Source organism: Aethalodelphis obliquidens, unplaced genomic scaffold (assembly GCF_003676395.1).
Source record: "Aethalodelphis obliquidens isolate GAN/ISIS:26980383/991018 unplaced genomic scaffold, ASM367639v1 scaffold64, whole genome shotgun sequence".
Classification (NCBI taxonomy): Eukaryota; Metazoa; Chordata; class Mammalia; order Artiodactyla; family Delphinidae; genus Aethalodelphis; species Aethalodelphis obliquidens.
Window position 1 is genome coordinate 585,573 of NW_020838008.1, and position 17,569 is coordinate 603,141.

Sequence of the window (17,569 nt, forward strand, 5' to 3'; positions counted from 1 at the left end):
TCAAATCACTCTCACCCTGGAAGAGTTTATGGCACTGCTCTATCCTAAGGTGTGTTTTCTAAGACAAGCAGAAGTTTCTTGTTAGTGGACATATTATTGCCATTGATACCCTCAGTCTGTAATACATACGAGGTTGTACAAGAAGGAAGCCAGCTGAGATCAAGGTGGAAAGTTGATATAAATTATGGATATCTGACATGGTTACCCTCATAAACATTTACTGACTTGAAACAACAGCACTTGCCAACTCAGGTGTCACACTTTCACTCTCTCTCAGGTGTCACCATTCACGCTCACTCAGGTATCACCTATGTGTTTGCTCAAGTGTCACCCTCAGGTGTCATCTTCATGTATGTCACCATCGCAGATCACCCTCAGGCTCACTCAGGCATGGCTACTTGTTACCTGCCTGCACAACTGGCAGCTTCATTTTTCACACAGGATTGTCCTTCCTCCAAGGAGTTTCTCCTTCCAGGTGTATTTTATTACCCGGTCTTACCAATGCAGGGACCAGGACTTCCCTGCCTTTACAGAGGACTTGCTGATGCAACCAGATTTGGAATCAAGGTTTTGCTTGTCAGGCAAATGATGGACATTTTTTCCCTTGTAGAGTTTTTTGGGCTTTTAAGTCATTCCTACAGACAGTTCATGTACTTATAGGTATCCATTCGTGAACTTCTAATAAATCTGCTTCGTGTTTTAACATTGCCTTGGCTGTAGTTGGTAGCAGAGGCCCACAGAGTAAGAGCTTCCCCTAGATAAGCCTCAGTTGTATGCCGGTGATAGAGACTTAGTCTATACACAGTGCCTACCCTACTGAAGTGCTCATAGCCTGTCTTTGGTATTTGTGCAGGAAGCTTCGTGATTAAAGTCTGGATGGAGCTGGGTCCCAGTGCCGTGTGTCCTTGAGCACATCCTTTACCTTTCTGAGCCCGAAATATGGATGTTAGCAGACGATTGGGTTGTGTGACAGAGAAGGAAATGAGATAATATACATATAATGCTTACTGTGATGCTAGTTAAATTTGTCATGTCTATTATTCTTATTAATAAGTCCCTGGGGCTTCCCTGGTGGCGCAGTGGTTGGGAGTCCACCTGCCGATGCGGGGGACACGGGTTCGTGCCCCAGTCCAGGGAGATTCCACATGCCGCGGAGTGGCTAGGCCCATGCGCCATGGCCGCTGAGCCTGCGTGTCCGGAGCCTGTGCTCCGCAACGGGAGAGGCCACAACAGTGAGAGGCCTGCGTACCCCCCCCCAAAAAAAAAAGTCCCTGAATATTTCCCAGTGCCACAGAATTCCATAGTTGTCTCTACTTTCTATTGTAGCAGGTCCCCATTTTATTATTCACATAACATGATTTGTCTAAAGCAGCGGTCCCCAACCTTTCTGGCACCAGGGACCGCTTTCATGGAAGACAGTTTTTCCATGGATGGGTGGGATGGGGGGTGGGGGGAGGATGGTTCAGGTGATAATGCGTAATGTGAGTGATGGGGAGCGGCAGATGAAGCTTCGCTTCCTGCTATGCGGATCCTAGTTCCCTGACCAAGGATCGAAGCCATGCTCCCTGCACTGGAAGCACGGAGTCTTAATCACTGGACCACCAGGGAAGTCCCTACATTTTTTTAAAAGAAATAGTTTAAGTTTTGGAAGTTTACACAAAGATGTTAGTTCTTGGGACTTCCCATGTGGCACAGTAGTTAAGAATCCGCCTGCCAATGCAGGGGACACAGGTTCGATCCCTGGTCCAGGAAGATCCCACAAGCTGCAGAGCAATTAAGCCCGTGTGCCACAACTACCGAGCCTGCGCTCTAGAGCCCGTGAACCAGAACTACTGAAGCCTGCGCGCCTAGAGCCCGTGCTCCACAACAAGAGAAGCCACCGCAGTGAGAAGCCTGCGCACCGCAACAAACGTAGCCCCTGCTCACCGCAAGTAGGGAAAGCCCACGCCCAGCAACAAAGACCCAATGCAGCCAAAAATAAATAAATACATTAAAAAAAGAAAAATATGTTAGTTCTTTAGTATAGTTTCTTTTTTTTTTAATTAATTAATTTATTTTTTTTGACTGTGTTAGGTCTTCGTTTCTGTGCGAGGGCTTTCTCTAGTTGCGGTGAGCGGGGGCCACTCTTCATCGCGGTGTGCGGGCCTCTCCCTATTCGCGACCTCTCTTGTTGTGGAGCACAGGCTCCAGACGCGCAGGCTCAGTAGTTGTGGCTCACGGGCCTAGTTGCTCCGCAGCATGTGGGATCTTCCCAGACCAGGGTTCGAACCCATGTCCCCTGCCTTGGCAGGCAAGTTCTCAACCACTGCGCCACCAGGGAAGCCCAGTATATTTTCTTTAATTAATATTTATTGAGAACATATAATGTGCCAGTCGTAGTACTAAGTGCTTTACATACTACGTATTATCTCTTTTAGTCCTCAAAAGTAACCTATGAAATTACCATTTTATAGATAAGAAACTGAGGCCCTGAAAAGTTAAGTGATTTGTAAAAGTTCTCACAATGCAAAAGTTTAAACAACTGTATTGTCAGAGCTGGCATGTAAACCCAGACAGTCTAACTTCAGATTTCACTCTTAACTGCTACACTTGAGTTGTATATCATTTACAAAAGTCTATCTAATGATCTTCACAGACTGCCTCATTTTTACTCCTCAGAGCTCAGCTGCTTTATACCACAGTTTCTGAAAAACATGGTGGTTGCAGACTGTTACTGAAGCTGAGGAAACTGGACCATGGACCAAAAATTCCTTCATGTTTTCTCTAAAAGGCATTTAGTCAGGAAAAGTCACCTCAACATGTTAGATTTTCTGAGATGCACTCACAGGTATCTAGTACATCATGGCACAATGAAAAGCCAAGTAATAAAACTCTATAATAGAACCTCAGAAGACAGTCTTTCTTGACTCCCCTGGGGATGAACCACAAGGTCACCCCTTGAGCTTCCTGTCAGTATCCACAGTTCCTGACTAGGTATGGCCTTAAGGCCTCTCTGAGCTCTCATCATATTCCAGCAGAAGTAGCATCACTGATTACACGTGGCAGAGGGTACCTGGCTTCTATCCCTAGCCTGACCATATTCTGCCTGTGTGACCTTGGATAAGCCACTTAACTTCTCTGTGATTGTTCCTTTATCCATCAAGCATATTGCTTACACAATTCACAAATGTAGGCATTTAAAAGATCTCCCCTGTCTCTTCATGGGGTTTGTAAAAGACATGTATATATATCAAAAGAGCTCTGAGACCCCTAAAACCCTGGGAGGAAATGCACCAGAATCTTGTTAACTCTGGGGTTATGGAAGGTATATATTTTCTTCTTTATATTTTTCCTGTATTTTCTAAGTTTTCCCCAGTAAGCATGTCTTTCTTTTCTAATGAAAAAGAAGTTTGATAAAAAAGACTAATACAAATCTAAAATAATCCCTCATCATTGCATTGTAATCTATGAAAATATGAAATCAGAGTGATAGAGAAAGGCCAGGATGAGGAAGTGCATTTAAACTAGATAGTTCATGGGAATTCTCTGGCGGTCCAGTGATTAGGACTTTGTGCTTTCACTGAAATGGCCCCGATTTCAATCCCTAGCTGGGGAACTAAGATCCAGCAAGCCTTGCAGCGAGGCATGGATGGATGGGTGGTTAGATAGATAGATAGATAGATAGATAGATAGCCAGACAAACTAGATGGTTCAGTCATAGATTTGGCCTTAAGTGACCTAGCCAGCATCCAGGTTTAGTTATCAGTGCTTTTTTTTGTGTGTGGGGGGGGCAGTTGCCCCACCCAGTATAAGGGATTACTGCTCTAATTCTTCTGATTTCTGATTAGCAGCAACATGCTATCCATGCAGTTGATAATCCAGTTTTGTAAATTAACAATTTCTGCTCTTTACAAAAGGATTCATCAGATAGTCCCTTTAAACTTTAAGCAAGCTATATACAAAATGAGTGCATTTAAAATTTGATTCTAAATTTGATTCTAAAATACAATTCTGAATCTCACTGATAATCTTTAGAGACATAACTATTGCTTAGGCCATGGAGGAATTTATTATTAGTTAATTTTTTAAAAAGTACCTACCCCTGTTTGTTAAGATATTTTATGGACTATTGTTGAAGGTTTGACTCTGTCAGCTTTTGGACTCTTTAATCTGGAAACTGTAGCTATGTTCAATATGATAAAAATTAAACTTCTGAGAGATTGAGAAAAAAATTAAATAGGACTTTCTTAGTATAATTCACTGCAAAATAGATGAATTTGTCCTAAGTGCCCCACAGTGTAGTAGAAGCTACATGGGCTTTGGAATCAGACATACTAGATGTGGAATTTGGTTCTGCCACAAAACAGCTGTTCGTGAGCAAATCAACCTTTGAATTTATTCCTCAGCTGTAAATTGGGCATAATAATCATACTCACCTCACCTTAGGCTACTGTGAGGATCCTGTCAAATATTTTTAAAGTTCTTCACCTTTTTGATTCTCAATAATCAACACTCCCCCAAACCAGGGCAGGATATATATATATATATTTTACATCTTTATTGGAGTATAATTGCTTTACAATGGTGTGTTAGTTTCTGCTTTATAACAAAGTGAATCAGTTATACATATACATATGTTCCCATATCTCTTCCCTCTTGCGTCTCCCTTCCTCCCACCCTCCCTAGGATATTCTTATATGGCTGTGTTTTCAGTGGCTTGAGGCCATTCCTGAGGCTTCACCTCTTCTCCCCCATTCCTTTGTGGCCAGAGGGACCCGAGTTAGCCTTTACTCCCATTTGGAGGGGCAGTGGTCTCAAGGGAAATCATGGGCTCATGGCAATTGTGATAACTCATCACTTCCATGTTCCCACACATCAGTCCTGGTCTCCGTTATGACTGCATCGTGGTGGAAGAGGTGGATGTGATCATTCATTCTGTGATGCACATTTCTGTCCTTTGCTTCGGTTACTACAACAGATGGGTATGATGGGACCTTACTTTGGAGCCAAGTTATGCCCTGGGGATTTTAGTCAGGTTAAATCCATCAAAGATATTAAAAAGAGTATATGAGATCAAGAAGTAAATTAGCTCTTGAGCTATTGAATGTTCTCCCCCAAGATTAGTATTCCACATTGTTTTCATTGCTCTTGGGTACTTATTCTATATGATTTAGAGTTTAGGCAACTTTCCTCATAGAGGGAAAAGACTGCAGTCTACTGACAAAGCTATATGTCTGGTCTCTGCTGCTCTCAGCCGACTCTTAGGAGCCAGAGGGCTTTGTTTACTCCTTGCAGAAGTCACCCTGTGGATTTTATTTTCAGGTGATCTTGAAGGGCAGCAAGGAGCGCAGCACTGGGGCCACTGGAGTTAATGCAGACTCCTCCCGCTCCCATGCTATCATCCAAATTCAGATCAAAGATTCAGCCAAGAGGACATTTGGCAGGTGAGCTGGAAATACACAGGGAATCGCATTGTGTGCCTTTCCCTAATGTGACTTTGAAATATGTGTTGTCAACAACAGGACATCCTGCCACTGTGGAGTTCTTTATTTATATCTTACAGGGATACACAGTAGAGTTATTAACTCTGAAATAAATCATTGTACTAAAGTGCCATCAGTTGATTAACCATGAAGTAATGACCTATTGTTGGTCAACCCTAAGTTATTAAAAGGGACATTGATTGCTTCTAATGTGAAAAACAGTATCAGCAGAGGAATAGTAGGAAATGCATCTCAGAGAGCTTACAGGCAAAAAAAAAGAAAAAAGAAAGAAAGAAAATTAATCCATCCTTCCTGAAAGAAGCCATAAGACAACTGGGTACATTCATTGCCTTTCTGGTGCTATCTTAGCAAACTCTGCCACAGTGATGGATGAACCTATCTCACCTCTGAGTAATGAGTCTTTTTTTTTTTTTACGGGGAGGGGGGGTTTGCTGGAAAGCAGCCCACGGAAGTTTCTATTTAATTATCTAAGTGGTCACCTAAGTGATTTGCATTGTGGTCATTTAGCCTTATGGGAAGAATGTTTAATTAATTTCAGTCATACTTTCTCACAAATGATTAAAACCAACAGAAGGATCTAAGTGAACAGTGCCAGCAGTAACTGACAGATTAGAATCTTGCAATACTTTTGGAAAGCTGACAGTAATATCTTTTACTTTCCTGAGGATGGGTCAGTGCTGATTTCTTGCTGGGTTCACAAAATGCTGGCTGATGTAAAAATAAACCAAAGCCCCAAAGAAGTCATCCTTGCTGTGTCTTTTCTCTAGGATCTCTTTTATTGACTTGGCTGGCAGTGAAAGAGCAGCAGATGCCAGAGACTCAGATAGACAGACAAAGATGGAAGGTGCAGAAATAAACCAGAGTCTTCTGGCTGTAAGTTGTTCAAAACCTTTAATCTAAAAATCATTCTTGAGAGATTTTGCCCCTCTTTACATGCAGACAGAGTAGGAGAGGGTGGGGTGGAATAAGGCAGTAGAATTCCAAGGCTGGAGACGGAGACGAAGGGTGCCCAATCAGATTCTTGGCAGTTCTCGACAACTCTTCTTTCTCTCCCTGCCTTCTCTTCCTCTGGTCAATCCCTGACAATTAGGAACAGAGAAGTATTTCTGCAGTTGCTTGAATGGTTAACTTAGGTACACTTTCTCCCTCTCATCAAGTCTTAAAATTATTTTTTCAAACATATAATAGTAGAATAAATAGTATAATGATCTCCCAAATACTTGTCTCCCAGCTTCAACATGTGAAAAATCTAACCAACCCTTTCCTTCTCCTGGTTGGATTATTTTAAAACAAATCCTGTCATCATGTCATTTCTTCCACAAATATTTAATGATGTATTTCAGAGATAAGGACTCTTATCTTTTAATATAACATAATACCATTGCACACCTAAAGAAATAATTATTTAATGATACCTGTTATCCAGTAAGTGTTATAATTTTACCAGTTGTCCCATAAATGTCATTTTACAGTTGATTTATTCAAATCAAGATACAAACAAGATCCTCGGATTGCTTTTGGTTGATATTCCTCTTTCATGCCATATCAGTTCTTCCCCCTCTCTCTCTTTTTTTAATATTAATGTATTTGTTGAAGAAAATTCAGTCACTTGACATATGAGATTTCCTACATTCTGGATTAGGCTATCTGCATTCCATGTTGATGTTTAACATGGTACTCTATCCTCTATTTTCTATAAAGTGGTTAAGATTTATATTTGTGCTGTCCAAAATGGGAGCCACTAAGCCACATGTGGCTATTGGGTACCTGAAATGTGGCTAGTCTGAATTGAGATGTGCTCTAAGTGTAAATTACACGTTGAAACATGTAAGATATCATTAATATTTTTTCATACTGATTACATGCCAAAATATTATTGGATGTGTCAGATTAACTAAAATATATAATTAAGATTATATATTTAATATAATATACAATTAAGATTATATGTTTAATATATAATTTCATCTGGTTTTATTTCTTTTTATTTTTTTCTCTCTTTTTTTTTTATTGGGGTATAGTTGTCTTACAATGTTGTGTTAGTTGCTACTGTACAGCGAAATTAAGTAGAGTTCCCTGTGCTATACAGCAGGTTCTTATTCTCTATTTTATACATACTAGTTTTATTTCTTTTTAATATGGTTATATTTCTTTTTAATATGGCTATTATAATAAAATTACATATATGGTTTGTATTTGTGGCTCACAGATTTTGATTGGGAAAATGCTGATCTAGAGCCTTGATCAGATTTAAGTTCTGTTTTTTTGGCAAGAATAATTCATGAGTAGTTCTTACACTTTCTATAGGAACACATCAGGAGGTACAGAATGTCTGATTATCTCTTTTTGTGATTTTGAAGTGTTATCACTCTAATTCCTCCATTACTATTTCCCATCAACCTTTTTCACCTTATGGTTTTAGCAGCTGTCAATGAGCATTATTACCTTTATCCATTGCTTCATTAGGGATTCCAAAATGGTGATATTCTAATTCTAATATTCCTTCTGTATTTATTTATTAACTGGAAAGAACTTTCCCCCAACTATCTGATTATCCTGAAATATAATTCATACAACAGAGGCAAGATAAATGCTTGATATTTTGCCTTCACTCACCAGTTTTCAGAATGAGTTGATGTCCTGGTAACCTAAACATGACCATGAGTTTGTTGTTGTTGTTTATTTTTTTGTTTGTTTTCATATTATTATAAACATTGTCATCTTTTTTTCTTCTTCTTCTTAAATTACACATTTTTGGCCAGTGGGAGTCTTTTCAAATATGTTCCTACTAGTCTCTGGCTTTCTGGTATGACAAGATGTTGTAGGCTCATCTTGTACATTTCTTTCCCCAGACCTTGAATCAGCCATTTCTTCAACAAGCCTTGGTTTTTAGAGGGAAATGGTATTTAGAGACCATTTAGAGTGCTAGTGGTACTTACTACCACTGTTAGTCCTTGCTACTAGGCCTTTTTGGTGGACAGAGCTTGGAAATTTTTTTTTTTTTTTTGGCTGCATTGGGTCTTTGTTGCTGCGCGCGGCTTTCTCTAGTTGCCTCAAGCAGGGGCTACTCTTCGTTGCGCAGCTGGGCCTCTAGGCGCGTAGGCTTCAGTACTTGTGGCTCGTGGGCTCCAGTGTGCAGGCTCAGCAACCGTGGCGCACGGGATCAGCCGCTCCCTGGCATGTGGGATCCTCCCGGACCAGGGCTCGAACCCGTGTCCCCTGCATTGGCAGGCAGATTCCTAACCACTGCGCCACCAGGGAAGCCCTAGATATTTTTTTTTAAAGGTAAAAGTATATCAGGGATTCATACTAATAAATTAATTCAAAATTAAGACTGCAGGATTTTTGCTTAACTTTTAAAATTTATATTTCCCTCCCTTTTCTCTTATGCTAAAATTCTTAGTTCCTAACAACATTAATATAATTTATTTGCTCTACTTCAATACATATGTATACCCAAATCATGTTAATATTACTCATAATATGATTACTGAATTCAGATTAAGATTTCTTTGCAGTTTCCTTTTTACCCTTAAATTGTATCCCACTAGGGATGTACAGTCATAATACTGTGTTGCAAAGTCACTTGAAATAATTCTTCTCTGTGTGTTTAAGCTTACCAATTTTGTATTGAGTTAAAGTTATAAAATAAGCCACATTCAGAAAAGTCTAGTGTTCAACCCTGTCCTCTCAATCCTGTTACCTCCCTCCCCTTAGATAATGATTTTCTACCAATATATATGTTTGTATTCACCCCTTTCTCAGGAGGGAAAAAATAAAAGGTAGCATACTGTAAACACTTTACTTTTTGCACTTAACAGTATCCTGGAGCTCACTCCATGGCTGTGTACAGAGACCCTCATTCCTTCTTATAGATGCATAGTCCTGTCTTGTGCCCCTCCACAGTATTTAAGTCCTTTTGATCAGAACTGAAATCTCCAGCTAGACACATTATTTCCAGGCCTCATGAGGGATAAATTGGGAGGCTGAGAGAGGTGAGAGAATCAGCATCTTTTTATTATTGTTTAAAATTTTTGAATAATTTTAGATTTTAAAAAAGTTACAGAAATAAACATGTAGCATTCCTTCACCCAGCCTTCCTAATGTTAACATCTTACATAACTATAGTAATCTAAATCAGGAAATGAACATTGATATAATACTATTAACTATCTACAGACCTTGTTTGAATTTCATCAATAGTCCCACTAATGTTCTTTTTCAGGTCCAGGATTCTATGTTACATTTAGTTATCATGGGTCTGTAGTCTCCTCAGTTTTTGTCAATTTCGACCTTAACACCTTTGAAGAATGCTGGCCAGTTATTTTGCAGAATGTCTCTGAATTTGTGTTTGCGTAATGTTTTCTCATTATTAGATTGAGATAATGAATTTTTAGCAAGAATACCACAGAAGTTGTATACTTCTCAGTGTATTGTATCAGTCAATATGTCTTATTACTGGTGATGTTAAACTTGATCACTGAGTTAAGGTGGTTTGTGCTAGGTTACTCCACTGTAAAGTTATGATTATTCCCTTTGTAATAAGTATCTTATGGAGAGCTACTTTGAAACTATGCAAATATCCTGTTTACATCACACTTTTGCTGCCTAATTTTAGTATCCATTGATGATTCTTACCTGCAACAATTATTACTGTGGTGTTTACCTGATGGGATTTTCTATGTTCATCATTCTACATTAATTAGTTAGAATGCTACTGTAAGAAAGAGCTGTTTTTTCTCTTTAATTTATTTATTTGGTTATTTAGTTATAATAGTAAATGGATATTTCTTTTATTTGCTAAATTAGAATCCATTTCTATCATTATTTATTTTCTTGCTCAAATTATCCCAGATGGCCATTGGGAGTTCTTTCAGGTTGGTTTCTGTATCCTTTTGACATGCCCCCATCATTTTTTGAGCAGCTCCTTGTCTTTTGGCACTATAAGGTATCACACACTCTTCCCTGCCTTAGCCCTGGAATCAACCATTTCTCCAAGGAGCCCCAGAACCAATATATTTGAGCATGTACTATATGCTAGTCAGTTTACCCTTCACAACAAAGCAGGTTCTCTTATTCCCACTTTATGGATCAGGATTCTGAAGCTCAGGTTAAGTGAATTGGCCAAGGGTCCACAGCCTCTAGCTAGAAATCTTTGATTCTCATGTTTAAATTTATGGTCCAGGAATTAACCAAGAAACCCAAGAAGTACCTGTGAAGTTGGAGAACCCTCTGGGGCTTGACTGTGTCTGTCTCACATGGGCGATAGCATGTAAAGGGGCCTGAGAACAAGCCTTATAGAATAGGATCAAAATCTTGTGCTTTGTGAGGTGCACAGAGGTGCCCTTTTTCTTTCCTGGGTACTTCCCTTGGTTTTCCCTTAGAGTTTAGTAAAGTCTACTTTCCATTCTGATTCAAGGCTAAAGGGACCCAAAGGCTCATAGAGAATTGATAGCCACACTTGGATTTGAGTACATAAGGGGCAGGTGTAACTCAGGGACCAGGTTTGGGTACCTGCTCGTCCCTTCTAGAGAATCTTCCCAGTGCTGAAGTTTGGGGATATTGGACTGATTTGTAATAAAAGAGGAAATTCCCTTATACCTTCTTATAACCCGGCAGCTTCTTAGATAGAGAGGAGTTAGTTGTGGGCATCTGTAGCTGCTGCCACAGCAGACTCTCAAAGCTAATTACCTGTTCTTGGTGAACTCCCAGAACTGGCACTGCCAAGGGATTCCTTCCATTCTTTTCCCTGCCTTTCTTCTCATTTACTGCTGCCTAGTGGAGATGCAGGACTCAGAAATAGAAGATCTCTCCTCCCTGATCCTGTCCCCCCAACCCCTGCTCTTTCTGATAGGCATGTTGCCCCTAGAGATCTACATATGCAGGTTTCTGCTAGCACTAGTGATATCCAATGAGCACTTCTTTGAGGGGCTCTGCCCAGGAGCAAGTGACATGCCCTTGCCTTTGGGCCACAGTCCCCCCTTGTTTTTAAATGAGGAGGTAGACCTAGATGATTTCTCTGTTCCTTCCCAGCTCTGACTCTAGAATTTCTCCTGTCCCATCCAGACAACTTGAATCTGCACTTGAGTCCATACCTATAGGTGTGCATGTGTGAGCAGGGAGGCGGGGGAGTAGTATAGTATCTTTCTATTTAAGTGCATCTTGTAGTTGGGAAGAGTGTGAGAAGAGGAGAGAAAGGGAGCTGGCAAGCCAGAACTGCCACCATGTAAGCTGGACTCTGGGACCTGTGGGAATGTCCCTGGGTTTGTCTGTTCTACACTATCAGGGCTAATTCTAGGATCACAGCCTTTAAATTGGTGGTGGGGGGGGGGGGCTTAACTAGGCACAACTAGCACAGGATGATGTTTCCCAGTCTAGCTTGATTTTTCTTGTCGAACGAGAAACTAGCACGGCATTTTGACTTCCTTTTGGGAATTGCATGACTGTGATTTACTTAAGAAAAATATGATCTGTTATTCTCACTTTGCATGTGATATTTGATGTGCTTATTATTCTACCACTTTGCAGCTGAAGGAATGTATCCGTGCATTGGATCAGGAACACACTCACACTCCTTTCAGGCAAAGCAAATTAACTCAGGTAAAGTTATATATGAGCTTTGAGTTCTGGTTCACTCATGTGTTCCTTCTTCCATTCATTTATTCCTTCAGCAGAGCATCCACTGCCAGCAAGGCGTGATGCTCCCTGGAGTGGGGGAGGGGGGAGGGGGAAGGGAGGGGGCAGAGAGAGGAGGGGGAGGAGTCACATTCCTTCCAGGAGCTCTCAGTCTTGGAGAAGAAAGGGGCATCCTCGGGCAGGGATACCTGCACTACGAAGCAGCCAGGCTCCCTGCGGGGCAGCAGTGGTCACCAGCTTTCTGCTTATTTCTAATGTAAAGAAACCTTGTTGATTTAGTGGAGTCTCTGAGCCTTTGAAGGGGATGGTAGTGCAGCTGTACTTGGTACTTTCTTAGTTGTAAGACTTAGACCAGTGTTTCAAGACAAAAAATAATAGCTGCAGTTAAAAAGAATGAGATAGATTTTTGACATGTCCTGACAGGAAAGATGACCAAGATCTATAGTTTAAAAATATGAAATGAGAAGAAAAAACTTCACAGAAATTATGCATGTGTTCGCTGATTATTTTGAGTGGTAGAACCATAAGTAATTTTTTTCTTCCGTTTTTCTGTCACGAAAATGTGCTTCTTTATTAATGGGAAACGCCAATAAGTGTGCATCTGTAATGGCTGCAGAAGAGTGGCCCACGGAGGGGTCTGCCTAGGTACAAACAGCTGTGAAGACAGTTATGGGTGCCCCTGGTTCCCTTCTGCACCGAATCCTATGCACAGTAGGGACAGACTAGGTAGAAGGCAGTCTAGGTGAGGATCTTTGTATTCTGGGAGAGATTTTCACCCTGTGCAGCTAGATCGGCAGCCCCACAGGACCTGGGGCAGAACCTATAATAACATAGCTCCTTACTAGTCAGAACTGGGTTAGATTGTTTCTTCTCAAACATGATTTCAACCAGGGATCCAGGAAACCCTTCTTATAGGTGGTTAGTCCTGATTCTGACATTGGCTTTGTTATTTTTCAAAACATGTCCTCCATCCCCAGAAATTGTGTCCTATTTAATTAAAAAAATAATTCCACACATGGATCCACTTACAGAATAATATACCTTTTTCACTCAAACATAAGTTTTAGATCTTTCCAGGTACCTAAGTACATATATACATAATTATTTTTTATGGTTGTATGCAGTTTACAATTATTTAGTTTGTTACCTGTTTATAGACTTGTAGATTTTCCAAATTTTACTATTATAATAAGGTAACGAATATCCTGTGTATACTTTTGGGGGGGGGGATCAACTGAGCAATCATTATCTCTTTAGGATAAAGTCCTGGAAGTGTGATTGCCAAACCAAGAGTGTGAACATTTTTTACCAAATTTTTACCATATTGCCAAACTGCCCTCCCAAAGGCATGTACCAATTCATGCTACACGGTATACAGGCAGTGTAGCAGTGTACAAGAGCGCCCTTTCCCTAGACCCTCAGCAGAGCAGGGTAGTATGAGTCTTAATCTCATAGGTGCAAAAATTTTAGTTTTTTAAAATGGTTTGTTTGCATTTCTTTGATTAGTGGTGAAGTGAGTACCTTTTGTTTATTGACTGTGTTTCTCCTTTTGTGAATTACCTTTTCGTAGAAGCGGGTGAGGGTGACTGTGGCCGTGTCCTGCACACAGTAAGTAGTCAGTAGGCCCTTGGTTAGTTGACTTCATTGACCTGCCTTCTGTTTCAAACAGGTTCTGAAGGACTCTTTCATTGGCAATGCCAAAACCTGCATGATCGCCAACATCTCGCCAAGCCATGTGGCCACCGAACACACTCTGAATACCTTGCGCTATGCTGACCGGTGAGTCCCCTTCAGGTGGCAGGTCGTGTGTGTATGTGTGTGTGATACACACACAAGGATCTGACCTTGAGCTCCACAAGCCTGTTCTTGGGACAGTAATTCTACTGCCAGGGGAATGTGCAATTGGTCATTTGGAGAATGTGACGTAGGAGGCCCTGCCATTTTACAAGCGTGAATGTGACAAGAGGAAGGTGACACGCTCCTTTGTTTAGGAGACAACTCCATCAGTGGCTTTTTTTTTTTTTTTCCAGCCACGCTGCGTGGCATGTGGGATCTTAGTTCCCCAACCAGGGATCAAACCCGCATCCCCTGCATTGGAAGCGTGGAGTCTTAACCACTGGACTGCCAGGGAATTCCCCATCAGTGGCGTTTAAATGGCTAGCGGGGGATGAAATATTTCTCCAGAGTAGAAGGCTTAGTGAGGTTTTCTTCCTGCTAGCCTCAGCTCTAATTATTAGGGATAGAATACCTATTACTTGTCAAGGCAGAAGTACTCAGAGCTGTGTAGGTCCAGAAGAGACCAACCTTGTGTTATAGAAGGAGAAACTGAGGCCCAGAAAAGGGTGGAAACATTAATAGGACTCACTGGGAGTTGGTGGCAGAACTAGCACCTCTTATTGCCAGGTCAGGGCTCTAGTGACTTTGGTATCTGCCAGGGTCCCTCCCATCTCTTACCCTGGGGTCACGTGTCTCCTTCACGTGTGAAAATGCTCTCATTACCATTCTTTCCTCTGGCTGCTTTGCTGCTGGTCCTGTCTTACAACACCTCCTCTTCAGTCTCCCAAGAATCCATCTCCAAAGTTAACAAACTATTTGAGGGGAACCTGTTGGTTTTTTTTTTTTAATTACTGTTGAAGAATCTTTAGTATCCATGGCATTTAATGAAACTCATTGGGAAGGAAAGAGAAGCTACCATCTAAGTTCCGTGAGAACAGGAACCTTATCTTTTTCTCCACTGTATCTCTCCTGCCCAGACAGTACTTGTACCTAGTAGATGTGTAATAAATATTTGTGAATGAAAGGAGGAGCTCCTCCTGGGCTTGGGGGCTTGAGTGAGGTTCTCTGTGTACCTTATCTCATTTAAATAGGAGAGATCATTTACAAAGTGGCTACCAGAGTGGACTCTGGAGTTAGACTATCTGGGCCAATACCCTGCCTCTGCCACTAGCTAGCTGAGTGGTCTTGGACAAATTTGCAACTTCTCTGGGCCCCAGTTTCCTTAATGTGAACAGGGATAATGATAGCACCTATCTCATATAACAGTTATGTGGAATCACTGATGCGATATGCTTGAAGGGCTTAGCACCACACCTGGCAAATAGTGAGCACTCATCATATGTTAACTTTAACAATAGTAATATTACAGGCATACTGTGGAGATATTGCAGGTTTGGTTCCAGACCACCACAATAGATCAAAGATCACAGTAAAGTGATTTTAAAATATATATATACATACCTTAATTTAAAAATAATGCTGTTGGAAAAATGGCACCAATAGACTTGCTCTATGCAGGGTTGCTACCCACCTTCAATTTGTTAAAAAAAAACCGCACTATCCAAAAAGCAAAGCACAATAAAATGAAGTATGCCTATAATAGGCATAAGTTTCCTCGAGGAGGTTTTCTTGTTGCATGGTTTCCTAATGCCAGCACCCTAGCACTACTAGAAGACAGTGAAGACTGAGATCAGATAGAAGACATGGGATGATCCAAAATTGTTCCCCAAAAACCAGTATGGCTCAGGTTCTTTCCCCCCATGTATCCATTACCCAGCTTCAACAATTATTAACCCTAAGTCAGTCTTGTTTCATAACCCCATTCACTCCCCAAATCACAGACATATCAAGTACTTGAAATAAGAACATCACTAAGGAGCAGAGAACAAGACTTTCCTCTCAGTGCCTCAGTAACGGAGGATGAAAGTAACCCTTTCTCAGAGGGGATGCATTGAGTACGATTGGGAAATTATTTGAAATAATTTTGGTTAAAAAATAGAATAAGTATAATAGAAATAATCTCTTTCATTTAAAGCAGTCTGACAAATTATTGAAAATAAATATGAAAGTCATTTGTTTTATGTGTTCAAATTAATTGTTGGTAACAATCCATACACACACAGGATGAGGATGATTGTATTGCTTATTTAAAATTTTCCTCTGATTTAAAATTTTCATCTCTGCACATACTAGAAGAATGTTGCTAAATAGTCCAAAAATAAAGTTCCAGCTGGACCCCTAACAGGTGTATCAGAAGAGAACTCAGTAACAGGAGTGATTTTGGTAAAAGGTAGAGTACCCTGGAAGCCTTTAGCATCAACGACCAAAAATTATCTGTAAGATTTCTTCCGGCACCCTCAGGTTTCGAGAATTATTTACTATGACTGCTAGGAGGAGATTTTGGTGTTTCTCTTTTAACAAAACTAATAGCTCAGATTTTTATAACAGGAAGTAATTTGGAACCATCTAGACTTGCTGTGGGACCTCTCGACCCATTCCGTGGATGTATGCCCTACTGCAATACCTCAGCAAAGGCCCAAGGACACAATTCACGTGTCTTTAGTCACATCCTATGTCTCTTTGCTTACTGTGTTATCTGCTTGCCTTGCCTCCCAGACCTAAAAGGAAGATTTAAGTCAAGTCTCGGTGTCAGGTTTACTATATTGGTCTTCAGTAATGGCCAGAGGGGTCATTTGGCTACTATTGAGTGGATTAAAATCAAAACAATGGAAAAGACATTTTCTGGGAGCTCCCAGGCAGAAGTACTGCTCCCACCTAAGGGATTTCAACACAGAATCTACGAACAAACTACTGGAGAGTCACATTTTACTTGATGTCTCCTTGTAAATCCAAATTCTTACACTGTTTGTATTTTGTTTTAGGTATCACAGAGTGAGAGACTCTGATCTTGGCAACTGAATCCTAGCAGAGACTTAATTCTGGATTTTTCCATGCTCTCTAAAATTCCCTTGTAAAATAGAGCATGGTTCTCTATTTCTCTATCTATGGTGCGATTTTGCCTCCTAGGGGACATTTGGCAATGTCTGGAGACAATTTTGATTGTTGTGACTGGGGAGAAATGCTGCTGGGATCTCGGGTAGAAGCCAAGGAGGTTGCTAAACACTCCACAGGACAGCTCCCCACAACACAGAATTATCTGACCCCAAACACCACTAGTGCTAAGGTTGAGAAACCCTGTGAATAGACAGGTCATTTTTCCCTTAATGGAATTAGCACAAGCCTGCTTATTTCCAGAGGGCTTTTGCTTCTTGAAGTGCCCAGCAGGTTCGAGGGAACTCATTTTCTCAGAGAAGCCTGAAAGGAGGTGGTTGCAGGGAAAAGAAGACTCTGATTATGGAAGACTGGGTAAGGGGTAGACACTAGGCTCCTGAGTTGGCCGATCTTCAGGAAGCGTGGCATGGGCCCTGCGTGGGCATAGTTCTGAGACTAGCTCCTCTGGCCTGGCCCTCACATGGGACTGTGGTATTTCCAGAACTCTCCTGATCATGGAATACTGGATGCACACTACTATCCTGAGAGAAGACACTGGTCTTTGTTCAGGTAAAGAGAGGTATTTCATGCTGAAATAGAATCTCCCCATTTCCTCCATTTCTCTCCCAGATAAAAAAGTAATTCCCAGGGGCTTCCCTGGTGGCACAGTGGTTGAGAGTCCG

At 41.0% G+C, this 17,569-nt stretch overlaps 1 protein-coding gene across 8 annotated transcripts in view; it reads left to right on the top strand.

Moving 5' to 3' along the window:
- The window catches only part of KIF24 (kinesin family member 24), a 60,088-nt gene that overhangs the window by 37,281 nt on the left and 5,238 nt on the right, over nucleotides 1-17,569 (top strand). For all 8 annotated transcript variants that reach the window (XM_027088958.1, XM_027088960.1, XM_027088959.1 and 5 more), the window contains 4 exons: nucleotides 5,302-5,423; nucleotides 6,251-6,356; nucleotides 12,012-12,083; nucleotides 13,789-13,898. In XM_027088958.1, the coding sequence (XP_026944759.1) occupies nucleotides 5,302-5,423; nucleotides 6,251-6,356; nucleotides 12,012-12,083; nucleotides 13,789-13,898 (410 nt within the window). The remainder of the gene's footprint in view (nucleotides 1-5,301; nucleotides 5,424-6,250; nucleotides 6,357-12,011; nucleotides 12,084-13,788; nucleotides 13,899-17,569) is intronic.